At 41.5% G+C, this 27,157-nt stretch overlaps 1 protein-coding gene across 4 annotated transcripts in view; it reads right to left on the bottom strand.

Annotated features, from left to right (window-relative positions):
• Positions 1-26,929, bottom strand: part of rps6ka3b (ribosomal protein S6 kinase, polypeptide 3b) — a 66,762-nt gene extending 39,833 nt beyond the window's left edge. For 2 of the 4 annotated variants that reach the window (XM_075452997.1, XM_075452998.1), the window contains exons 1-3: positions 26,490-26,929; positions 19,372-19,455; positions 15,016-15,075 (exon numbers count right to left, since the gene is read on the bottom strand). In XM_075452997.1, coding sequence (XP_075309112.1) covers positions 15,016-15,075; positions 19,372-19,455; positions 26,490-26,552 — 207 coding nt within the window. In that variant the 5' untranslated portion in view covers positions 26,553-26,929. Of the gene's footprint in view, positions 1-6,609; positions 6,682-15,015; positions 15,076-19,371; positions 19,456-26,489 lie in introns of those variants that run through there. The other 2 variants (XM_075453000.1, XM_075453001.1) reach the window with 2 other exon arrangements.
• Between the last annotated feature and the right edge of the window lie 228 nt (positions 26,930-27,157).

Below are 27,157 nucleotides of genomic sequence, written 5' to 3'. Positions count from 1 at the left end.
TGTTGTGTATTATGAGAAACTGTCACAAACGCGCTCTTTCACAACTAAAACATGTTCAAACAGACTCAGAAGGAGGAAGGAGGTGGTGGACCGAACGATTACACCACAGGCTGTCAAGGCTTTCTGACTTCGCTGTCTTTAGCGGTTGGTCAGGGTTAAGGATAAGCAGCATATGGTTAGGCTTGAATATTAATTAATACGCGGTTACGGATTGTGAGACGTCATTAAACAGGCAGTGAGACACATTAGCTTTTCAGCGTTTCTGCGTCTTCTATACGACACCACTACATTTATGCAAATGTGGGCCGCTAAGCGCTCCAATGCTGTCATAAAGCTCTGTAATATAACCGCGGACACAAAGGGAGGGCGTCTATATTTAACTGTACATTCAAATGAAAACAAAGCAGAGATTTACACCGACATTTTTAACTAAATTCAAGGACTAAACTCTGTTTTCAAGGTGCTAACCTGGAAGGAGTGAGAAAGCAGAAGGAAGGAAAGTGAGAAAGATCTTTCATCTGAAAAATGGTTGACTAAAGACAGAAGAAGAAAGAAATGTAGGAGGGGGAGCGATGACAAAGAGGCGGATATGATCTGCAGCAGAGGCCGAACTTTATAGTACAGAGAGACTGGGAGAGCATTAAGAATAGATGAGGAGGAGCAGAGGGAGGACATCATCATTTATTCAAGAGCTGGCGAGATAAGATCCTCAATCACAGCTCAGCTCAGCACACAGAGAGTCTCAGCTTTTCATTCTGCTGTTAACTGATCTACCAAAAAGGGCACAGAGGTAACCAGACAGACGGGATCCAGGAGATAAAACAGGGCCGCGTGCGGCGATCGCGAAACTCTCCCGGTGGTCTCGGCAGAGCTAAACTCCTCTGTCAGAACACATCTCTTATTTAGTCAGAAATACAACCTCCTCAGCCACAAAAAAAACTTACAGAGAGAAGCCTGAACCTTTCAGAAACGTCCAATCACTGAGCTCGAACCTAAGACGGCAAGATGAAGCTAGAAAACCTCCAGACTTCTAGAAAACTAATTAAATATTCAGTTTGGGGTGGTAAAAAGTCCTTCTCGCTGATTTGTACTCTTTTATCTTTATAAGCAAAATAAGTTCATCTTAAAACAGCATTAAGAGCCTAACTTAGTCAATCAAACTCCCAGGAAACATAACAAAACATTAGACTCCTCCTGAGTTTCCTGTAGGATGAATAAACTGTACTAAGAAAAGCAAATAAAATGTAATGCTGCATTTCAGTAAAATGTAAAAAAAAAAGGTAAAAAATTAAAAGCTCAAGGCCATTTTCTTCATATTTAATAGGAAATAGAAGCGACGCAATTAATCTAGATGAACTAATTTCAATGGCAACTATACACATACGTTACTAATAAAGTTTAAGTGACTTTCAGAGCAAAAATGCCTAATTTTGAGGTGAAAAGGTGAGATATTGCTACTTCTCTTTGTCTTAACTATCACCCTACCTTTACGTAAAAAAAACAAACCAATGATTACAAAAAAATAAGAATAACCAACACAAAAGCACAGCCGTCAGTACAGAAGGAGGAATTAAAGCACTGAGGGATGCCATGATGTTCATGTTCTCACATTAAATCAACAAAAATAAAGAGTTCAAATTTAAATCATACAAATATTTGTGCTTTGAGACGGTCTTTCCCTGTTTATTTACAGGAAACCAATTTATTCACCCTCCGCCCCCCAAAGTGTTTGAGGTTTATTGTAAATAAAACATGACTCGTGTTGGGAATGAGAAGCTAAATAAACGCACACAGTTTGGCTGAAATATTAATAAATTAAATAGAGCCGAGTGCGGTGGTTCTCAGAGATAAACTCCAGTGAAAAAACATCTTTTTGATCAAAAATAAACAATCGATACGTCGGGTGTATCCTCCAAACTCAGCACCTGGCTTCTTTGAGTTAAATCTGGACTTCCAAATTTATCCAACCACCCAACAAATGATTGTCAGAAGTACAAAGTCAGGTGTTCTTCATATGTGGCCGGTAAACTTCTCAGTAATTCTGAGGTTTCACAGTTTCAAACGGCCGCCTTCTGAGGTCTACAGACAGGAAAATGGTCCGGAAAGTTAAGAGGTCACCAAGAGAAGAAATGGACACAAAAACAGAGGAAATGCACTGATTCTTGCTGGAGCTACAGCTGGAAGCACAAGGCATAAGTTCACAGCTTTTACACTTCCTGGGTGTGGTAGATAGTAATCTTCTTCCAGTTTTTCACCTTCTCTAATAAGAAAGTGACAGTAAAAGACCCACAGAAAGCGGCTGCAGGCACCTGTTCACAGGTTTCAGTTCACACAGCAAGAAGCACATTTCATGAAGGCTTACAAGGCACAATACCGAGATGTTAAACCACTACAGACCTAAAAGTACAAGAAAGAAATCCCCTCTAAAACTATCAGGACAGGACAAAGAAGCTTTAAGATACAATGAATCCAAGCTGGAACAATTTACTGTAGATGTGTTATGTAAATATGACATACCAAAAGAGTGAAAACAAGGTGGAAACGTGACGTTTCTGTTCGCTGCTTTCATAAAGGTGAGCGGTCATGATAAACTTGATCCCAAATGACCACGATGTACGATTGTGTAAGATTTCTGTCATGTCGGTAAGGTCCGTGACATTAGAAATGAGCCAGGAATTAATCTAATTACCCAGCAGGCTGCTGTTTGTGCCTGGGCTGGAAACGCGTGATGAAGATTAAAAGAAAACTTTGGACTTCGGTGGAAGAGGACAAGACAGTGAGACAGTCAGAAGCAGGGGGACAGCCCTGAGACAGGAGACTCACCGTGCCAACCATGTTACCATGGTAATCTGTCCATAACACACACACACACATACCTCAGTGTGATGTTTCGGACAGTAGCCCCACAGTCGAATTCCTTCTCCTCCTACCTCGCTCTTCCTCTTTGAGGCTTCACTCCCTCCCCTGTGTCCCCCTTTTCTCTCCAACCTCCAACCTCCCCCTCCTCATTAGGGAATATCAAAGAGCTTCGTCCGCCGCCAATCAGCAGACTCACATGCATGAACATGCAACATTCAGGACTGAGAGCCATCTCTGCACTACAGGGAAAACTATCACTCAGTGCTGTTAGTCCACAATCAGGAACCTCATTGCTCCTCCTCTGAGCCAAAACCCGGCAGTTCAGCAGCCAGCATGATAAATGTCCATCAATCATCTATTAAGAGGAGGAGAGAGCCTGGATCACGCTCAAAATATCAAGGCAAAGGTAGCAAATCCCAACAGCAACCATAAATCTGTTTCAACCTTATCAATCAGCACGTTTGGAGGCTTTTCTCAGTCTAAACCCTGCGAGTTACAGTGCAGATGGGAGCAGCTAATGCAGCATGACTTCTCATTTGCTAAAAAGAAAATAATCAAATAAAAACAAGGCTCAGGTGTGGTACAGCACACTTTTCATTTACATCAAACAAGTTGAGCAATCTCATCATAAAACTCCCATCACATCCATCCCAGAGGGAAATGAGGCACGAGTTTGCAGGATGAGACACAAATATGGAGTTTACTGCCAGTACAAAAACAACATCATGCATAATCGAGCAGAATCTTCTTATAAATAATGCAGATAAAAACAACTTTACAAATCCAGCGTGTTCCTAGTTCAGTTTTGTGATGTTTGCAGTTAATGTTGGCCTGAGTACTAAGTACAACTCTAAGGATTTATGTGGAAAACAGAGAGATCCAACCTCCGATGAACAACAACACATGACATATTACACTGTGATTATTTATCATTATTAGCAGTCCTCACATGGTGGTGGAGGAATTTTGGCCACTCTCCTTTCCAGCGTTGCTTCAGTTCATTGAGGTTTGCAGCATCGGTTTGTGCACAGCTCTCTTAAGGTCCCACCACAGCATTTCAGTCAGGTTGAGGTCTGGACTTTGACTGGACCATTGCAACATTTTGATTCTTTTCTTTTTCAGACATTGTCCTGTTGATGAGCCAGTTTCAACCAAGATTTAGCTGTCGGACAGATGGCCTCACATTTGATTCTAGAATACTTTGGTATCCAGAGGAGTTCATGGTGGACTCAATGACTGCAAGGTGCCCAGGTCCTGTGGCTGTAGAACCAGCCCAGCTCATCAGCCCTCCACCACCGTGCTTGACAGCTGGTATGAGGTGTTTGTGATGATATGCTGTGTTTGGTTTTCTCCAAACGTGTTGCTGTGCATTATGACCAAACATCTCCACTTTGGTCTGGTCTGTCCAAAGGACATTGTTCCAGAAGTCTTGTGGTTTGTTCAGATGCAGCTTTGCAAACCTAAGCTGTGCTGCCATGTTCTTTTTAGAGAGAAGAGGCTTTCTCCTGCAGCCCTTCCAAACAAGCCATACTTGTTCAGTCTTTTTCTAATTGTGCTGTCATGAACTTTAACATTTAACATGCTAACTGAGGCCTGTAGAGTCTGAGATGTAGCTCTTGGGTTTTTGACCATGGGGTGAATTTGCTGGGACGTCCACTCCTGGGAAGATTGACAGCTGTCTTAAATGTTTTCCACTTGTGAATAATCTTTCTCTCTGTAGAATAATGAACTCCAAATAGTTTGGAAATGGCCTCATTACCCTTCCCAGATTGATGGGCAGCTTCTCCAAGATAATTTCTGATGTCTTTCCTCCTTGCCATTGTGTTAACACACACCTGAATGCTGCAGAGCAGCAAACTGACAAAACGTCTGCTTTTATAGAGGTGCTCACACTTACTGATGATCAATTAATCAGTGCATCGACCAGCAGCACCTTGATGCTACTTATCCTTTTAATTCCCATGGAAGCAGTAAGGGTTCACTGAGTTTTTTCACACACTGCTTCTGTGATTTGTCTCAGTTTTTGTTCAATAAACAATGACACATTCTAAAAATGTCATGTGTTGTTGTTCATCTGAGGTTATAGTTACATCACTGTAAGACCTGGTAAGATCCAGATTATATTTTCCATCATGTCCTGATACATAAAACCTTAGAATTGACAGAAATAAGCACACATAATGTTTCTTAAATCCCCCTTTACAGAAGACACAGCAGACAAACTTAGAAATGGCCGGATCACATAAGCTGCTTTCACACCTGTATTGCAGCCCTGAAAGTTTCCACTCATGTCCCCAATATTCACTCCTGACTGGTGGAGATCTTAGACAGCTTCTTGGTAAAATCTCCCACAGAAAACCAAGAGAACGGCGTAAGAATGTGGCAGTTAGTCTTCAGGAACGTTAACCGAGCGCTCGTAAGAGTCACTTCATCTTTTCTGACCTGTGTGCTGCTTCTGAACTGCTTGATAACACTGTGGATACACTAAAAAAAAAAAAAAAGTGCCATCACCGAGCCTCATCAGTCATTCTTGACATGCAGAAATAAATCACAAAGTTTCTGCATCATGTCCTTCCTCTACTGTGGACAAATCCAGCTGGGAGAGCTCATCTAGAGCAGATAATCCACTGCCATTAAACACTGACAGCAACACATTTCCTTTTTAGCTCAAACTAAAGTACTAAAAGTGTTTTTTTTTTTTTTTATGTGGGACTCTTTTATTTGCTCATTTCTGTTTCAGTATTAACTTTAATCGGGCTCAGGTCTCAAGAGCAGCAGTAATAAATCCCTGAAAAGTTCAAATTCATCACAATGGACCCTAAAAATAGCCCCTTTGTTTATATTTAGGCAGACCTCACCACAGGGAGGGCGAGTGTTCAAGGGTGAACAATGCTCAGGCTCAGAGTGACCCATAACTGGAATGCAATTATGTAGGAGTCCTCAGTCAGTCTTTTTGATCTCTCACAGTCCAAACCACACTCACACTCACATTCAAACAGCAGTTTTTTATTCTCATACACAGACCAATGACGCAGGAGAGGAAACTCTGGGGTTCGGCATCTGAGCCAGAGGCTGGACGACCGGAGCTTACTCCATCAACACAGGAAACCGGATTACAGTTTCTTGTAAATATGGTTATAAAACATCAAGTTTAACAATATTTCATCGTCAAAAAGCACAATTTTATTAAAAAGGAAAACATTTCATTTAAAAATCTTGAGAAAACCAAGATTAACTGAATTTGAGGAGCCACAGCTGCTTAGATTTGTCATTCTTACTTAAAAAAAAAAAAAAAACAGCTTAAATTATCATAAATGTACATTTTTTTTAGGTTTAGTGAGTAAGCATTTTTGTTTTACTGTAATCTTAGGAAGAGGATCAGGGTCTGCGTAGCTTAGCGTCTCAGGTAACGCTGCTATCACCAAAGAAAGTGGTTTATTTCATTCAAAGTGTGCCTGAACACATTCAGAACCACTTAAATGTCAGCTGCTGGCATTTCTGAAGGGAAATATGCAGTTATGACACGTAGTAAACAGAAACAGCCAAAAAACAGCTGAGGTTTCAGACGGATAAAGCAAGATTATTTCATCCTGTTGCCAAAGCAAAGCTTCGTGTGTGCTCACACCGCACCAAACACACCGAAAACAATATAAACAGACTGAGAACGCCAACAATTTATATGACTCACGACCAACGAAACAAACGCAGACAACCAGCTCACAACAATTCGTGTGTGTGTGTGAACTGTACCTGGTATTGCCTGTTCCTAACGTAAAATAAAAGTGTCTTCATCGCGCTCCTCTCCTGTCAAAGCGCCACTCAAACTGATCAACTCACGAACATGTTGCAGCATGTTCAGCACTCTGGGACAGACAGACACACACACACACACACACACACACACACACACACACACAGAGGAAGGCTGTCCAGCTGTTCATCATGGCGATTAGAGTGTGTCCTGTCATTGTGTCCCTGGCAACAACATCTGCACAGGAAGGCACACATCTGCCCAGCCTCACAAAACAAAACACACGGGTCATGTCACAGCAGGGTTGGCAGGAAGCAGCGGACATCACGACAAACTTTACACCACAAAGGTCATCTCAAGGGTGGGTTCGTGGCTTCACGTAACAAATATTGTGTATTAAGGGTTGAGACTCAGCGGCAGGATTTCCCACAGCGCCATATGTAATGCAACGCAGCACGCTTAAGTAATGGCTGAAGATTCAAGAAGGGAGAAAGAAAGGAAAACAGAGGAGCAGAGCAAATATAGAGAAAAGGAAAGAGGACAAAATGTCATGACAGATCAAAGGGGAAGGCAGAAAAAGGGCGGCGTGCGAGGGTGTGAACGCTGATCCTGCCGCTGAGGGGGAAAACCAGGAAGCGTCTGACATGAAATTCCACAGGAGGAGGAGGATGAAGTGTTCGAAGAAGAGGAGAAGGAGGAGGGATGGTCGGTTTCCAGCCTGTATGTCAAATTCCAGCGTGGCTTCCCCTCCTTCCTTTGACCGGCAATACTTCAAATAATCTTTATTCATGCGACAGTTTCAGATGCAGAAACAGCGAAATACATCAGAGATAAAAATGTAAATACTGGTTGAATTTTCTTCTCCTGTGAGCAGAAAGGAAACGCCCACGCTCCTCCTTCCTCCCTCGCCGTCCTGTGGAAACTCCCGGCTCAAATCATCCTCCCTGCACACGCATATCTTCAACTCTGTTTCTTTTCAGAACACATGCACAGTTCAAATCAGCCTCATAGATGGATTCCTTTAATCATTTAGACAATCAATTTGGGGAATAAATAAATAATTTTAGTACATTTTTTGGAGCAGAAAAATGTACTAAGCAGCTACTTTTTTTTTTGGAAACAGAGGACTAAATTGTTCATCAAACCAAACAAGCAATCCGTTAACGTGATCTTGACCTTTGGAGACTGGCCTTTCAGAGCGTTCCGTCAATTTGTAGACAAAGCAACAAATTAGCGCTTTGAATTGCCTTGTGTATGAATTGTGCTCTATAAATAAAATTGCCTTGCGCTCCGTATCAGTAATTAAAGTCAATTTTAGTTGCAGCTCTGTTCATCAGTGCATCCCCTGCATCCTTCAACAACAACAGGATGTTGATTTCAAATAATCAGTCTAATCAGCCTGTCATCGCTGTAATCTGGCTCTGCTGCGCTTCTAATTTTAATGCAACTTCATCTTTAAAAAGATCAGAAGCAAAGAGAAAAACAAGCACTTCTGAGAGTTACTTTGAAAGCAGCCAAAGAGTAGACCTTCATTTCTTAATTTCTGTCCAGGACTCTGCAACACTGCGGTCAGTATTAAATGACACTGGAATGTAAAAACACCATAATATATAATAAAACTCACATTTTTTTCCACTTGCTTCATGTAATGTTCTGATTGGTGAGCCCATCACCAGAAATAATTGGAGCGTTTTCCTCCTTTAAATGTTTCTTAAGGTTCATCTTCTTAAATACAACCTCCAAACTACTGCACCTTGAAGCCACAAAGTCTTCTTCAGGGGCTGTATCCACCAAGTCAACAAATTTCTTGAATATCGGGAAAAATCTGTCTGTTTTGGATTCAACTCGGAGAATCGGTGCCGGTGAATCTTTTAGTGAATGAGCTTTCCCCTGGTGTGTAACATCTGCACTTTGCCTGTGGTGAGACCCAGCAGGAGGCCTCAGGTTGCAGCTGGTTCTTCACGTCATGAGAATTTAGAATCGCTTCCTGGTTAGGTTTAGGCAAAGAATAATTATATTTTGGTTGGAGGTCAAACCTACTTGGTTAGCGTTAAAAAAGAGACCATATAGTTAGCGCTAAAATACATTCTTTGTCCTACACCAGCTTAATCAAAAAGGACGTCATTTCTACACCTCACTTGCAGTTACTGTCACAACCACTAGAGGCCGCACAGTCTTTGAATGTGGTTGTATCATTATTTCCTGGAGGGACAAATAAACCATTGGGTTGTGTTTTTTTTGGAGGGGGGAAGTGAACGAAGGTCCCGGCGATAAAATGACAAAATTGATCAGTCGATCCATCTACAAAGCTAGCTGTAAGAACACTCCAGATCCACTAGATGGCGGTAATGTGCCTCTAAGCTGGCTCCAAACCGCCAAGAAAACCCAAAAGGGACTAATGAAAGGAAACGTAAAAAGAGAATGAATGCAGCCGAAGAAAGCCACGAAAGCCGGGGTGAGACGGAAACTACATTCATGTGGAGTGTTTACATGGTGTCACTCAACTTAATAAACTCTGCTTTAAGTTAAACTATTTGTTTTATGTTGCAGTCATTATTAGTCTACTTTAGAAATTGACACCATTACCAAACTCTACATCGTGATCAAGATCAATCAACATAGAAGATCTTATTTTTTGCCCGATGTGGGCGGTCTCATCGGGAAAGAAACTGCTCGAGATTGGAACAACGTTTCATGAACGAATTCTAAAGTAGCTCAAATTTTGCTCACATGAGCAAAAACTAGAGCCAAAATTAGCAGATATATCAGAGGATAATCACAACAGTTGAACGACTTCCTGAAGACGGATCTCCATTTTTCTCTCAGACATGACCATGTAAGTTGGGTTTTGTTTGCGTCTTCTCTCTCAACGTTTCCAGTAGGTTACATCTTCTGTTTATGTGTAACGACGCCCAAAGCGCCACCTGCTGATAACACAACGCAACCTTTCATAAGATCCAAAACAAACTATTAAATGATTTGATTTGTTTGACAGTTGGATGGAAACGCTACTGAACAAGCTCGCTCAAGAGCTCCAGTCAACTGTTGGTTTTATTATTTCTCAATTTATGGTTTGATCTGTTAAATGTAAAAGAAAAATAGCTCTTGTCTTGGCTGTCCACAAAAACTTCTATTTTTATGAGAAAAATTACCAAAAGTATCAAATATTCGTCTGGGGAGGTGCTAATTAAGAGCCAGATAAGTTACTTAAAAATATAAGAGCTGTAAGTATTCTTATAATAAAAACAAGGTCAACGTTTCACAGCCTTCACCGCTCTCCGGCTTTAAATCCATTGTTGTGGACATCGCAAACATGCTCATATATATATAATATATATATATATATATATATATAAAAATATATTGCATATCTTTGGATCTTCAGAAAGCAAAAAATAAGTTTTATAGGGAAGGAAGGCAAAGAAGACATTTTTGAATGACCTTATATATAAATAATTTGAAATTAAAAAAAGTTTGCCAGCACACTGAAAAACTTCAAATGAGACCAAAATGAATCCAAATCCAAAATTAAAAAGGCGGAATAAACGGTTTAAATAAAATTAGTTGGTTTCCTTTAGACACTGGGAAAGGTCAGAGGTCACGAGGACATCCATTTTGGTCCTCACGAGCACAACACAGCCAACGGCTTCTGCGTGTGCGGTTGCTTTGTGATTGGTCTGTTCCTGCAGAGAACATTCAGGAAAAGTGGCGCCGGGTCACACAGATTACATCATCACCCCATGACCTCACAATGGCACATACCCACAATGCCTTGTTCACAAAACAAAGTCATGCACACACACTCACACACGCCCACACATAGTAACCCTCCGTGTGACCACAAATGAATGCACCGACTGATCCCAACAAAAACAAAATGTCCTCCTTTTCCTTTTGTTCGCTTATTATCTGCCTTTTTACCCTAATACACACACACACACACACATTTCCCCTCCCCCGCTTTGTGCCTCTTCCTATCAATCAATATTTCCTCTTTCTCTCCCTGTCTCTGAATCCATCAATATTCACTTTGGCCAGCGTGGGTGGGGCGGAGGTTTCCATTAGGTGTTATGGCATGTGCGCACATACACACACACGCACACACAAAAGATTGACCGCAGATGCAAACAAACAACCAGCAAACATTAAAACAACAAAATGTTTTAAAGCAAATACATAAAAAGACACAAAAACAGAGTCTGCTGCTTTTTGTTCCAGGTTTAGAGGTTGTGGCGGTTTAACGAGTTGTTCCAAGGAATGTCTCCTCTATCTGATCCCTCACACACACACACACACACCAACACACACCTGAGTGAGCCAAATAAGGTAGCAGAGTACCATGCGTTTGTGTGCAAGATTGTGTGTGTGTGTGTGTGTGTGTGTGTGTGTGTGTGTGTGTGTGGGCGTTTAAGACGCCAGAGAAAGTCAGTCCAGATGGCCAGAGAAGATTAAACACCATCTGCCAGCGAGCGCTTTGTACACAGCCAACACACACACGCAGAAAATGATTTATGGAACCTAAAAAATGACTTTTGTAATCAGAAAATTCATTTTATGTTTATACATTTGGAGTAATGGCCTTGTTTTGGGGGTAATAATGAATCATTTAGCCACCTTTTTATAATCCATCAGGAAAAATCGGATGACAGACGAAATGAGGTTGCACGTGTCGTGTCAGACTTCATTACGTTGTGTTTGCAGCTGCAGTGTGTGTGTGTGTGTGTGTGTTGACACCCTTGACTTTAATGTGAATGAATTGTGAGATTATTCAAACTCTGTGTATGATTTGCTTCCCAGCAGAACTGTTCGGATGGTGTCTATGACGGTGCTAATGCAGGTATTTAATATCGGATCACCTTTGTGGTGCTGGTCCAGAGCCCAAACTGGCTTCAGCTCCAAAAAGACTGCTTCCAACTTCCAAATATTATATGCTAAACCTGTGCCCATCAGATGAATCAACAGAGATTAGAGCTCGGCTTGTCTGATTCGGAATGTTTTATCTTTTCCTTTTGATTTCTTTGGTGTCGGATCCCTGAAGCCGACCAGAGAAATCTACCAACGCCTCCTCCAGATGCTTATCTCAGCCTGCTGCTGCACAAACTCTGAGCTGAAGTCAAAGAGGAGACTCAAACACATTTATCTGTAGCTCAGCTTAAAGAACGGGAGCAATATTTGATGACATTTTAAACTTCAAACTGCCAAACAGGGACTTTTCCTGTTGTGCATGACAGTCAGGCTACATAATACATGCTCCCTCCTTCACAGAACATTACACCTGACAGGAAAAACTCAACACTTACTTGTACAACCTTAAAAAAAAAACTTGGCTGTCGTTCAGTCAACAGGTTGGATGAAAGAAGGTCAGGTTCGAAGCTCCTTTAACTGAACTCCGGTGTCCATCTTTAAACCAAAAATCTGTTGTATTGGGGCTATCGTCATTTGAGTTTTCCAATAAAATCCTACAAATGATCAAATATTACGGCTCTAAACAGTTTTACATTCATATGGCACCAAGAACTGGCGATATATTCGTATATTCGTTAAATGCGTGTTTTTAGTTAATTTAGTGGTTATTTCACCAGCCGGTTGAGATCATAATTAAAACACTGCTGTTTGTGATCGACTCTCAAACCGCAGTCATAAAACTCACTAAGAGCAGGCACAGTTGTAAAACAAAATAAAGTAGATTAAACCATCTACAGCTGCCACAAACCAGAACCAAAACGCATGCTAAAAAAACAAGAACGCTGGCGTGTGCGTTTGTGGGAGCATTGTTTCGAAACCGTGCTCAGAGGCGGTCTCATCCACGGCGAATAAGTGACCTCACCCCTACAAGACAAGATATACACACTGAAACACACACAGCTGTGCTGCGGCAGATGGCAGCAGATGTTAGACGGTCCCTCAGAGGGCAGCGGTGTTCCTCACGCTGTCTGGAAACCATTTTCTGCCTCACTGGGGGCCTCTCCGGGTGGGTTTGTGAGTGCGAGTGCTGCTGATTCAACAGTGAGTAGTAAGAACAGTATGTCAAGTGAATGTGATCTTGCAGTCATAATGTGATGATGAGTGCTGTGAGTGAGCTATCGAGTCAAGCAGCAGCACACTTGAACGCAACAGCGCTGAGATGCTGGTGTTTGTGTTCCGGACTTATTATGAGTGAGTAAGTGTGTGTAAATGAGTGCTACACTCAAACGCAACAGCGCGTTTGAGAGTCAGTACAAAGCTCTTCTTTGGATGTTGGCTGCCTTTTGTTCCGTTCTCTGCCAACATGATCCCACCCTGCTTCAGTAATGTTAAGGTCCGGGCTCTGGGGAGGATTCATCCCTCCATCAGACCTGCTGCCACTGATTTTCAGCCCACTTCTTGTGTCATTTGGCACAGCTCAACCTTTTCTCCCTGTTTCCCTTCCTTAAGAACGGCTTCTTGACAGCCACCCTTCCGTGGAGCCCATTTCTGATGAGGCTTGGGCCAACAGCAGATGGATCAGCTGAAGGTCCAGATGCATCTCTCAGCTCCTGTGTCAGGTCTTTGCTGGATTTTTTCCTCTTTCTTAAGGACATCACTCTCAGATCCTGTTCATCTGCTGTAGATAGTTCTTTAGGCCTGACACTTTATCTTTTGTCCTCCACTTGTCCAGTTTCCTCAAATGTTTTAAGGACACACTGCACACCATGCTGAGATATGCCAAGTTTTCAGCTAATAGCTCTTTGGGAATCACCTTGTTGCTGCAGAAATACTATTTTCTGTCTATCGAACTGTGTTATCTTTGGTGTTTTTCATAGATGAAACTAATGAAATAGGAACAAATGATGCGTCTTTGTGACAGGCGGCTAATAACAAAGTGCCTAACTCACCAATTTGAGGATGAAAGACACAGAGATGCCTCGTTGGATGTGTTGAACTGTTAACAGATAAAACTGTAATCTAATCGCATCATGAGGGCAGCAAAGATTCACAGCTCTGGTGTTGTCGGCCATTTTTATGGTGTCAGCTGCTTCACAATGGTTTTAACTGTTTAGTCAGCTTTCACTCTGCAGCAGAAAGTGTGATGGAGAGTCCTACAGCAGTGATACCAAAACACAACTCAACAAATACACTGATTTAGCACATTTACACCTTTCTGGCTGCAGAAACTGCATTTTTATGTGATAAAACAGGCATCAGTGAGTCAGATCTCATTCAGGAAGATATAGAATCATAATACAATATCAATAAAAGCTTCAGATATTTGTTCAATGTCTTATTTTGTCCTAAGAGCTGTCTGTGTTTTCACATGTGAGTCAGAAACCACTGAGATTTTGAGCAACTAGCGAAGAGAGAATGCTGCCTCTTTACCTCAATCTAACCCACAACACACACTCAAACACACACTCACAGGCTGCACACTGAGCAGGACCAGTGGAACGGTAGAACTCACTCATTAACAGCTTTGTAATGTATTCATCCTCACACACACAGGATGTGATGTTCATAACGTCACATCTTGCTTCATGTTTGTGCGGACCAGACTCGAGAGAGTCAGCTAACGAGTGCTCAGCTCTTCTCCGACAGCAGATCTATAAACCATCTCCTCTGCATTTAAAAATCGATGCGTGCAGCTGCCCCGCCTGCCGCCAACACACACACACACACACTAACGCACACACACTAACGCAGAGCAGGCAACTAGAAATATCCTCACAGAAATATCAAAGTTAGGTTATCTTTTATTCAAGTGGAAACAGGCTGCTGGTACTCGATAATCCAGCAGCTCTAAAACATGAGTTTGTGACCTTTCGAGTCAAGACGCAGCATGAACCACGAGGTCAACAGCAACCAGCTGCTAAACCTGGAGTTAGATCACATTCAAATCCTGTGCTAAACGGATCAAGCAGGGTCTTTACTGAGCTGGAAAGCCTGCCCCACTATCCATTCATTTCCATTCATGACCACATGGTTTGAGCTACGGAAAAAGAAGAATTTATTACCTAAGGAGCCAATAACTAATCCAAAATAATTCTAGATAATGATGAGGATAAGAGGATTTTTTCCTCTTGAGATGAATCCTGACTTCAGTAGTGAGCAACACTGTGCTTCACTTTCATACCAGCAATTATCCAACAGGAGTAGGCGTCAGATTTCTCAAACGGTGGATAAATCATCTAAAGACAAGACTCGGTTTTGTGTGAATGTAACTGAAACTCACGCTCAAGGCCACATGTGTGTCAAACGAGCAGAAAAGCTGTTTAATCGACAACAGAGAGCCCGTCAGACTCAGGGTGTTGTCATTAAAAACAGAGCGTGCGCTGCGTTTACAGCTGGAGCCGCTAAATGTCAGGCAGGACTAACAGAAACCTCCAAACGCAGTCTGGATCTTCCTCTGACTTTGATGTGAGCAGAAAGAGCAGGACGGGAGGGGGACTTACAGTGCAGGCAGACATCGAGTCGTCCTCGCCAAGCAAGTCCTCGGGATCCTGATGTGCATCCTGTAATCACACACACACACACACACACACACACACACACACACAGAGGTCCTGCGTTAACACACAGCCGATACACAGGGGTGACATGATAATTAGCGTCTGTTCCCAGTGTGATCCTGGCAGGCGCTTCACTCTGAAACATGTTCACATGAAAAACAGCCTGCGTTAAAAACTGGTGACGGCTAACGTTACCCTAAATTGTACGCCGTCACAGATCTCTACAGTTTATAAGAAGACATCTTTAATATACTCTCATTGTTCTGGAACAACAGCTAACATAATTTCAGGGACATCTATTATTGCCACCAATCTTTATTTTTGTTTTATTGTTTCTATTGGTTCATATTCTAAATATGTACGATCTATGCATGAATGAATTACCATTACTTAGTTTGATTAACTCTATATTTGATTGTTTCAGCTCACAAAACCAAACCCGAAACTGGGAATTTTATCCTCAAATAATTTCACTCCTCTGCATTTTATCCACTGACAGTTGGCTCCGATCCGTCTTTTAAGGCAAGTTTATTTGTATAACCCAGTTCAACATCAAGGCGACTCAAAGTGCTTTACAGAGACATTAAAACGGTAGAAATAAAAAGCATGATTTAAAATTTAAACAAAAAAGATAGAAATAAGAACAATCGATAAAATTAGTAGTTAAAATATGATTAAGTTTTGAAACTCAAGCTTCAGATTTGGAGCTTTATTCAAATGTAGCTGAAAATAGGTGTGTCTTCAACCTGGACTTAAATGCACTGAGTTTCAGCTGATCTGAGGCTTTCTGGGAGTTTGTTTTAAGCACAGTTTCATTGTGAGTCATGTTTTGAACTGGCCAGTCAGCAGGTTAATAAACCATTAAAAAAAAGACTCCATAAACCGCTTGTAGAAGCAAACTGTGGCATCCGTAAGACGCTACAACCGTTTGTACAGATGCTTGAGACGTGCCAGAATCGCTGCATTCTTCATGCTGAACAGTAAACGTCCCTGCTGATTAAATGACAGTGCAGTCGTTTTCATTTTGAGGTGAATGAGTCGGCATATTTAATAACCTCTGCTCATCTCCTGCTGAGAATTCAAAGCAGAGTTCAATTGAAACAAGCTATAAATAACTGAAGATAAAATAAGACGGTCTATACTGTCTTTGTACAGACGCATACGTGCAACGAAACTGCATTGATACGACTAAACAAAAGTGGCATAAGAAGACAAACAGATGAGAGACCGGGACAGAACACGTTCAAATCAGAAAATAATACATAGATAAAAAAAGAAGGGGGTAGAATGGAGGAGGCAGACAGGGCTGTGTTGCACATTAGACTGGAATTGCACTTAGAATATTAAATAGCTAAATGAAGCCCCCCGTCCCAGTATGAGATTTATTTGCAGGGCTTCCAAACTCAGGTTGCTTCCACCTCATCTGCTCGGCCGAAAAACAAAAGCAGGCATGAATTTGCATTACGTAAGACAGATTAGCAGCCTGTCTGCTTCCCTGCTGCAACAACAGCTGTGATTCAGACACTGGTAGCACCGATACTACAGCGGGACAAAAACAATAACAGCAATAGAAGCAATTAAGGTGATTATTTACTTTGCTGCAAAACGCAACCTTGGAAAAAGCCTGTCATCTGCCCAGCGGGGTGGAAGATGGACAGACGATGGACAGGGTGAAAGAGGAGGCATGGAAGGGCAGCAGGCAGAGACAGGGATGGATTATGAGGGGGAAAGATGCAGGAAAACGGGCGACAGAGAGGGCAAAACGCTTCACAGCCTGATCTTTGGGTTAAAAGTCTTTATAAATCCTAGATTTGTCCACAAAAGTTTGCAGAATTAAATATTAGCAGCTTGCACTTTTAGTATACTCATGACTGTACAGAAATGTGATCAATTCCGGGCCGGTTCGGGAGTTTAAAGGAACGTATTCTTTGATTTCAAAGTAGATGTGTGGACCTTTGATCTTGAGGGACATTACGAGCATTTGAATCATGCTGCAGCTCAGGGAGGGACGCATAGATCTTATCACAGGTGCATGCTACAGGTTTTATTATTTTATCTGCCTCTGTAGACGTTTCTTGACAACTTTTAGACTGTTTTTGTAGTTTCGATAACCGATGTAACACAGCTTTACGTCACCATTACAGAAAACTGATAAACTATTAGCTGCGTAAAGAGTAATTTAACAAAACAGAGGAATACACCGACAGGGTTTGTTGATCCATTGTGCAGCTGAGGAACACAAAAATCCTTTTGTCTTCCAACCCTCAAAGAAAACCGCGGTCCAAAGAAACCAACGTCAGAGCATCACGACACGGTGGAGTCCAGGCCTTCCTCGGTGTGCTCAGACTGCAGGAACCTTCTGTTTTGCAAGAACGACAGCTGATTGGGCTTCATAGTTCTCAGTTTTTGGAGTCTGTAATTCAGCAGGTGCTTTTAGAGCATGAGGGCACCCAACTCTGGTTTAACTGGTTCGATGTCAGCCACAACACAGCAACACCAGAAAACATCAACTGAATGCCACGTTGTACTGCTTTGGTTGGAGTTACGTGACAGAGGAATGATAACGTGATCTTTACTCGTCCGCCACCTGCGGGCCGGCTGTAACTTAAAGGTTTGTTTCCTAGGATAGCCCGCTTCGTTTGGGCAGGTGTGAAAGCTCAACCAAACTAACTAAAACGCTCGGCCTGAAAACAGGCCGAGCGTTTTGATGTGCTTGCAGGTGAAACCTGGTACGATTCCTCTCCAGTGGGAAATGCAAACAGAGAGAGTTTTTGTTGTGAACAAGCCTGCTGAAGGGGATGGATTTTTGTTTTTAAAATTTTGTCCAAGCCAATCGACCTTTTCTGGTCAGTGCCTGTTTGGAGTAATACCGTTGTCCAGGCGGTTTGGTCCACGATCAAAAGTACAGTGTGAAAGTAGACCAAGCCAAATTATTCGGCATTCCCCCGCCCAAACGAACCGAGGCCCTCGGACTATCATTATGGTCGTTATGGGAGCCACGGACCATTGAAGGTATGTGGCTCTCATGGAGGAATCCCAAACCCTTCAGAGCAGTTTGGTTTGAAAGAGTCTAACGGGTGTGTTTGTACCACATTTTTAAAAGCCAGCACGTGCAAACGGGATGTTCTGCTTAAAGATTTTTCCCTTAAGCCCAAGCTTTGTTTTCCAATTCTGCAAGAGTACGCACTCAGTGGGAACTTCTGAACACTTCTGATGGATCAGCGACTCAAACTAAACCGGAATGACCATTGCTGGTGGTCATTCTAGAAAAATCTCAACATGTGAAACTGAACGAACACAGTGCATCCCAGGGAAAGGGAAGTGATGCTGCTGTGTGGGCTCTTCTTATTCCACTTTCAATGAATCAGCGTCCATCTGTGGTTTTTAATCCAGAGATGGTGAATTTCAAATACCCGGTGTTTTTACTTTAAGCGGTGTGGTGTTTGTGCTGGCTTTAAAAAAAACAACAACAAAAAAAACAACCTCGTAGTAAAATAAGACAGGACAATCTTACAAGAATGAGTTCCAAATTCAGACACTTAAAATTTAAGATACTGAGGCTTTGCTTTAAAAATGTGTTAAAATGTACAGACTGTTTATACCCGTTATTTTTAATAAACCACTAATTAAATAAAACACGTTTCAGAGGAGGTCTGACTGACTGAAAAGCCTTTTTTTTCATGATTTCCTTGATCACAGAAAGAGATTTGGTTCTTAAAATGCAAGAATGTGATTTAAACAGCTGATTTTCTTTGTAACATTTTGTTGGCTAAGTTTTTTTATTACTTTATAATTCACTGTAGCCCTGGATTGATCAGCCAGTTTATTTTTCTACAGAGTTCAACTGAGCAGCAACTGAAGGGCTGAACTTAAATAATCTATTAATCATTCCTGTCATTTTTAAAGCAGAAGCAGCTCCAATTTCAATTTCTCCGATGAGAGGTTTTCACGTTCGCTCTGTCAAACAGGATATTAAACTGAGGAAATCTCAATATTGTATCATCGTTATTAGTACTATGTGAGCCAGTGGAGCATTTAGTTTAAAAAACTATCAAGCGGATCCTTTAGTGATGTAGAAACTCACTGAAACAACAGGGGAAGAGAAACAAAAATCACTGGAACAACACATCGGGGGTGATTATTTCCTCTTTATGAAACCAATCAAAACGTATCTGGATACATTGCTACGATACGATTCAGATACAGTACTTTTTTTTTTAAAAGAGTGTTTTACCTCTGTTTGATACAGTTTGATACAATTCTTAACATTTTTTTGAACATAGATATATATTTTCCAACCTGTGATGGACTGGCGACCTGTCCAGGATGTACCCTGCCTCTCGCCAAATGACAGCTGGGATAGGCTCCAGCCCCCCCGAGGCCCTAAATTGGATTAAACGTGTATAGAAAATGGATGGATGGACACATTTTCCATAAATGTGGCATTGGTTAGCTAACTTTAACCAGACATGTGTAATAAAAGATCAGGAAATACAAGTATTTTTGGTGCATAAGAAAAATGCATTTCATATACAAGCCGGGCATGCATTTGTCAGGAAATACAGCCGTGTTGGTTTATTGAACCACGGCTCTAATGTATGCATCATGTGACCAAAGCGGTCACGCTCAACCAGACTGTGATATCATGAATCTTTAGCAACAAATCCAGCAACAGAAACTATAATAATATCTGACCTCACCAAGTTTTAGCTTAATTGTAGTTGGAAAGAGTCCTAAATATATTTATTATTATCCTGCTTTTCTATGCAGGCCAGAAGGAGACTGATCTCAAGCCCATTTTCACCACTTCTTGATTATGGTGACCAACTGTATATGAATGCACCTGCTCACCATGTGTATACGTTAGATACGGTGCATCACAGTGCTCTGAGGTCGATAACAGACTGCAAAGCCCTCCCTCATCACTGCACCCTTTTTACAAGGTCTGGGTGGCTCCGTCAGAACTGGTGCCTGTTCATTTATAAAGTCATTCCGGGTAAATTACGGTCCTATATTTGCATCTTGATTGGTCAGCGAGCCGGTTATAGTTACAGTCTGAGATCACAGGATCCGGTTTTATTGTTTGTCCGCCGTGCACGGACTGAGTTTGGGAAAAAGTGCTCCGCTCCGCCACTTGGAACAGCCTGCAGGATGTTCTGAAACTGAAAGTGTTGGTCCCAATGTCTAATATTAAAAGTCACATTAGCACATTGAGTAATGCACCAGTTGGTACATGTAGCTGTCTCTAGATTTCAAGTTATGTAAATCTTAACGATTATTTTGAATGTTTTATGCTTTTATGTCCTTGTTTATTGTTGTACTGTCACTTCTTAAGTTGCCATTTTGGCCCAGGTCTCCCTTGAAAAAGAGATCATGGCACTAACCTTGATAAATATGGGTTAAATAAAAGATTTTTAAAAGATAAATCATCCCGAGTGTCGTTGTTGTCTCATCAGGGGGCCTGTATCCTGAAAAAGGTTCAATATATCCAGGGTATCTTTAGGTGGTCTGGTTCAATAAACCCCGACAATTTAGATGTGCAACACCAGTTGTCAACTCGGTGAGTCAATCTGGGAGGGACTCTGTTTATGAGGTGGAGTTGGCATCAGCTGACCGATCAATCAGACTGAAAAGCAGAAGCTGCAGCAGTCAAAACAGGACAGAAGGAAGACAAAAAAGGAAAAAGACAAAAGAATTCCAGCATCCGACAATGCAATTAATAAGCTAATCAATATCACTGCCCTGTTAAAAAAACATCTGACTGATATACAATTGTGTATTTTTTATTAAATGTATGTGATACAGAGGAGCTGTGTCAGATTCAACACTGGCTGTTATTTTCTGTCATCCAGGCACTAAAATGCTGAACAAAAGGGTGTTTAGTTGTCTAATATTTTCAACTAATCTTATAACACTTTATAAGATGCATGTGGACCTGAATATTAAGTAATTGAATGTATTGAACACTCAATGTAATGAAATCGTTTTTATTTAAATGATCATTTTGATTCATAAAGTCATAAATGTTGGTTCCAAATCTTTAAAAGTCAGCAGGAACACGCTTTAGAGGACTCAATCCCTATTTTAGGATACAGAAACAATCGCTTTGTCTCTAAAAAAGATGCTTCTGAGTCAAAGTCAAACAGAATATTCAGTCTTTCACTTTTAATTCCAAAGTCTATTTGATTTTTCAGTTCTCCAAGAGCAGTGATTGGTTAGAAGGCGGTGCTTTTACCCGTGTTGATCTCTTAGGTGTCCAGAGTCAGTCACCATGGTGATAAGAGGTGAACCAGCTTCATGATTCTAAAAACCCAGAGCTGAACCTGAACCTGAACCCATTCTGCTCCGTGGTACAGGCTCCTGGTGCTGTACTCAGGCAATGCTCTACACCTTTTCGTCCAATTAGCCTTCACTCTGATTTCCTTGTCGTTAGACTGGTTGGTGCATTGAAAACTGTGTCAGAGTTGGTCATCAGACCTGCTGTTGCAGCTTTCAGCACCAGATCAGAGCAGGGCATCAAACAGCTTGTTGACTGAAATCTGTCCGTCTCCAAACATGAAAACATCAACTGATGGCTGACATTTATCAGCAAGATTTATTTAGATTTCATTTTGTTAGGGACAAAAACATGTTGTTGGGCAGTTGTAACGTTGGTTTCACAGGCTAAAAAGTCTTTTGATAGGTTAGAATAAAGTTTTTATACATTTCTATTCTATGAATAGAAATAGAATAGCGCTCATTTTAAAAACGATGACGGGCTTATTTCATTGTTCTTCTCCAATTAAAAGGAAAATAAACGGCATTGGCTATTGATTACCAGTTAAAATATTACCTTTAACACCACATTTCTGCATCTCTCTGATGCTTTGACCTGTGCAGGAAACATTAATGATGGAATCAACTGATTTATGCTCCATTAAATTCAATCCAGGTGTCCACTTACTGATCTAATTACACCTTTAGTGTTAAACTCAGGCTCTGATTTCTGTCTGTTAATCTTTACACCTCATGTGGTATCGTCCTTATGGCAAAGCGTGGAGGTGGAAGTGTGATGATATGGAGGTGCATAAGTGCAGAAGGTGTCAGGGAGATGACGGTTACAGGTGGATTCCCTGATGCCTGTGAACATATATAAACAAAATACTTGCTAACATGGTGAATCGTGTTCTCACACTTCAAATTACACAGAATTTCCAAAGAGGACCAAAATAAAAACGATGACTGGTTCAAAGATGTCGCCTTCAGTAATAGTAACCGAAAACATCCCTCCAGAGATTTGTGCCACCGTGCCAAAGAGAATTAAGTTCATCACCCAAAACGGGACATATTGTGAAACTAAAAGGTTTAACGAAAGGTGTGATTACTCTTAGTCGATCGAGTTTGAATATTTTAAGCGATGCTGCAAAGTTGTGACACGACTGTCTTATACTGACGGACATTTTGTGCTCCATGATTAAAATCAGTTGCATTGTTTTCTGTCACTTTGTAAACAAAACCAATAACTCATAATGAAAGTCGATGCAAGTTCCAGGCCTGAGATACGTATAAATATTTTTTCCCCAAACTTTCTGAGCAATAATTTTCACGTCTTAGCTTTTTGAAATGTAAGAGCTGGATATTACACTCAATGCGTTTCAGCTTTGTGCTGCCGACTGAATCACACAACTAATTGGAAGATGTGAAATTGCCCCTCTGGGAAATCAGATTTGATGTTTTTCAATCTAATTCTTAGCAAAGAAGAAAACAATTAGCTGCAACCCCGAGCAAAGATCATCACACATTTCCATCTCCATCCAGCTTTTCTGAGGCATTCTGTGGTTGTGTGAGAAAAGAATAAACTACGCGCATTGAGACACGTTTCTGTCTAGCGGACAGCTCTCTGCCCTACAATCTGACTGATCCACCTCCCACTCCTTTGCGTACGTTGAGCTATTAGATGCTTTGCTGCACATCAAAAGGCTTAAAGCTGTAACCACAAGGTCGAAAGTCAGGTTTATTGAACAGAGCGCCTGCAGCACGCTCCAGTCGGGTAGAGAGTGAGGCGAAAAGAGGCCACGAGTGAACCTTGAAAGCAGGTACGGGCTTGTTAGGAGGCCAGACAGAAAAGGAGAAGCAGACATTCGTGTTATTGAGCTGATAGCGAATCAGGTTTTTCACAATTCACAATCTGCCTGCAGAGCAACACACATAGATTTCTCCATAAAGCCTTGTGACACCTCATACAGGAAGTGGACACACGCATACGCAGATGTAAGCTCTTCCTGAATCATGCGTTTACAGCAGCACCGCCTCCTGATCTTTATCAAGATTCACAAACTTGTAGGAGGAAGAAGAGGAAAAAGAAACACAGTCGCGCTGGGGCTTTGTTTTGAACTTGAATCTCAGTTGTTGATCCAAAAACATGTTTTTCGAAGAGGATTTGCATGAATGTCTCACTGGGAAAATAAACCAGAGCCAACAAGATTTCAGGTGCTCTGCATCGTCAAAAACAGGAAATGCACGACATCACAACAGCAGCGTGTTCATCCGTGTCATGATATTTATCAGAGGTTGAAACATAACTTCGAACCTTATCGATATCATCTCTGACTCACAGATGAAGCCCCAGTTAGCACATCAGTTCTGCTTCTGGCTGCCACGGAAATTTGTTCTTCTCGTGCAAAAGTGTTGCAGCTGTTTTAGCAAATTTTACACCAAAATCTTGGAGGTTTGCAGCCTTTCAACTGTAAAACAAAAGCCTCGAAACGGTGAATCAGAAAAAGCTAGCCGTCTTTTTATGACCGTGTTTGTATGATCGTCTATAAAAATGTTCACTTTTGTTGTTGTTAGGCCCAGCAGCATTGCGCCGCATGGTCCCTAAACATTTTTAGTGGCCTCTGGTGGTGTCTTTGTCGGCCTTTAAAACATGTTGATAAAACCGCAGACGTGGCTGTGCGTGTGCGGGGCTCAGGTGGACGTTTGTTTTGACGTCAGTGGCCCACAAACTGTAGCGGGCGCCAAAGAGCCAAAGAAAAATGGCCGACTCTACCAAGAACTATCACGATTCACGTCCCCCGCTTTCATAGATAACAAATATATACAGTACGCACGATGACCGATAAACCGGGAAGATAAAACCCTTTTAAGTCCGACAGTTCAACACCTCGACAGAAATACATCCCGTAGAAGTTCAGAACTTTAATCATTACTGATATTATTGTTTTTAGTATTTTTCTGTGAGTGGCAGTATATGAGATTAGCGATTGTTTAGTTTTATTACAATCTGCTCTCAGCAGACATCCACGCATGACTATATTGATAGCTGATCTATTTATGTCTCGTTTATGACTCCAAATATTGATCTTAGTGCTTTCCAGGGCAGTCGTTACTATGAACTTTTGGTTGATGATTGATTAATTGTCTTTCTCCGGTTCTTTTTATACCACTACTGTTATACGAGCTAAATAATCTAATTATTAACAAAACCTTTGTAAAGAATAATGATAAAACATAAAACTGTTATGAATGAAGGTGATTCTGTGGACGTGATCACGATCACCTCCACTAATCAGAAATATATACAATTACGACTGGAGTCGAATGAGATCGAGACAGCTGTGACGCTCCCATAGCTACTTGAACATTAAGGTATTTTGTTTCCTGTAAAGCTACTTCCATAGAGTGTACAGAGATACTTCAAAGTGCTTTTTAATCTAATTTTTTGCTGCTGACACTCAGCAGTCTGCTGATGTGTGAGCTTTTATAGAGGATTCCCTGCACCCTCACTGACATTTTCATGCCCTGTGATTAGAGATTTGTAGGAAATTCACAGTCGTTTAAAGGAGTCTGCACGTAAAAGTACTTTAATACAATTAAAGGGACCTTTATTCTGTTTACGTAGACTTGTGTGCGTTTTTAATCTGTCTTTGGGTTACTTTAATGACTTTATAAGAGCTTAAAGGACAGCAGTTGCTGTCATTAATAATCTACTCTAATTCTAATGCTTCGAGATATTTTCCACCTCTCAGCTTTAGCCCTGAAACTTGGCTCTAATATCCCTTTTTTTGGAAACATCTGACAGCATCAACTTTAAGGTGACGTTAAGTGGGTAAACATACTGTTAGCACTTTATGCTGATTCTATCGTCTACAGAATGGGGTTGTCCCAATAAATGTAATTATCCATTTTAAGAATTAGCGACTTTTTTAGACAACCCTACTGCACAGTGATAATTTATGTTGTACAGATCTGTGCAAAACTCCTGATCCAGCCCTAATTTCTTTGTATTTTCCTTCCAAGCAGCCAGACTTTGTTGTAATATTTTAAAGTGATCTTGAGCAATAGTTCTCCAGGCTTTCTGAAGGTCTTTCTGAGTTTTTCTTTGGACATTGGCTGCTTTTTCACTCATTTTGAGTCCAGTCCTTGTACCTGACCATTTTCAGAGGAATATGTTTGACCTATGAATCATTCAAGCATGAAAAAGACTCCTAACTTAAGTCGACACAGAACAGACAACTTAGCAAAGAACCAGTTTTAAATTGTATCTTTAGGCACTTTGTTACTAGCCACCCGTCACAAAGACACATCATGTGTTCCCATTTCTTTAGTTGTATCAACAAAAACTACATTAACATGGTTTAACAAACAGGAAATTGCTTTTTTCAAACAGAGGTGATTGTCCTTCAAGAAGCCTGGAGAAGTATTCCTGCTTAGAGACTACTTAGAGAAATGACAGAAAGCTTGTTTAACAGGCTGTGTTGGAGAATAAAGTTGCTCAGACCAGATATTCACTTTAAAGCTCTGTTTTAGCCTTACTGTATTTACATTCGTCACTTTGCACATTTCAAATCCTTGTTGCCCCTATTTCTTGTTTCCCTGTAAACATATGAACAAATGAGGGGTGGCTCAAGACTTTTGCACAGTCCTACATTTTTAGAATTCAACCAAATTTAGGTTCCTGCAGGAATACGTTGGTGCTTTTTTGGCATCAAATCAAAATAACATATTTCTAAAAGCCTCAGGTGTAGCTGCTGCTCTCACAATAATCCCAGTTTCACTCATGTTGTCACATTCCTGCACTGCGTTTCAGCGCGGAAACTTCACCGCAGGCTTTATTTCAGACTTCAACACACGCTTGGAGGCCTGTAGTGACATTATTGTAATTTGTACATTCATCAGTGGGAATTTTACAACTTCTACACTGCGTTTAATAACATTTCTGCACACTCAAGAGTTATTTAGTGGCACTTTAAGGAGTGATTTCATCCCATTTTAGAGCTTTAGGAGTGGCTGCTGTGAAAAGTAAACTTGAGGGTGTCTCGTGCTTTCTGCATCCTGCCTGCTGAGTTCTTTTACAACATCTCCTGAAAGCTGCCGCAGACTAACTGAGCCTGCCATGAGGACAAACCAAAGTCTGGGTGTTCATGTGGATGTCTCACCTCTCCCGCCGTCCCTCCCACTGGCATCTTCTGCCAGGGATCTGCCAGCTGAGCCAGAGGCATCTTCTACTTTTCCTCCCCTTCTCTTCTTCTTCTTCTTTTTTATTCCCCTTTTCTGCTGCGCTTTGGCCGTCCCTCCTTCCGTCGATACTCTCAGTCCAACCGGCTTCTCCCTCTTCCTACTCACCTGACTATAATCTTCGGAAATGTTTTAAACCTGTAGTACACGCTTCTTCGTCGGCTGGAACCGAACCGTCCGACCGAGCGGAGCCGAGCGAACACGGGCTAATTCCGGATCTGGTGTGGCGCTGAGACCGCCCCTTCCTCCAGGGTGACAAACATGAGAAAAAGCAGCGAGGAGGACGCCCTTTCTCGGAAACTGATCGACTTCACTAATCTGACTGTTTCTCCCTCCACCTCTCCCCCTCACTTCCGCTCTTTCCCAATATGGCGGCCGGTGTCGGCTTACCTGTCCGTCAGTTCGCTGCGTCACGCGTGCGTCACGACAGGAGGCGGCATCCTGAGGTAAAAACCAGTCAGTCCGCGCTTATCTGCGGCAGCGCTCTGATTTTATGGATAAATGCCGCGTGAGTCATGGTCAGTTGCTCCCTTAAATACCACTCACCGTTTTGGAAAAGTACAGTGTTAAGAGATAAGAATTTACAAGT

Source organism: Odontesthes bonariensis, chromosome 20 (assembly GCF_027942865.1).
Source record: "Odontesthes bonariensis isolate fOdoBon6 chromosome 20, fOdoBon6.hap1, whole genome shotgun sequence".
Taxonomy (NCBI): domain Eukaryota; kingdom Metazoa; phylum Chordata; class Actinopteri; order Atheriniformes; family Atherinopsidae; genus Odontesthes; species Odontesthes bonariensis.
This window is presented reverse-complemented; position numbering and strand designations above follow the sequence as displayed.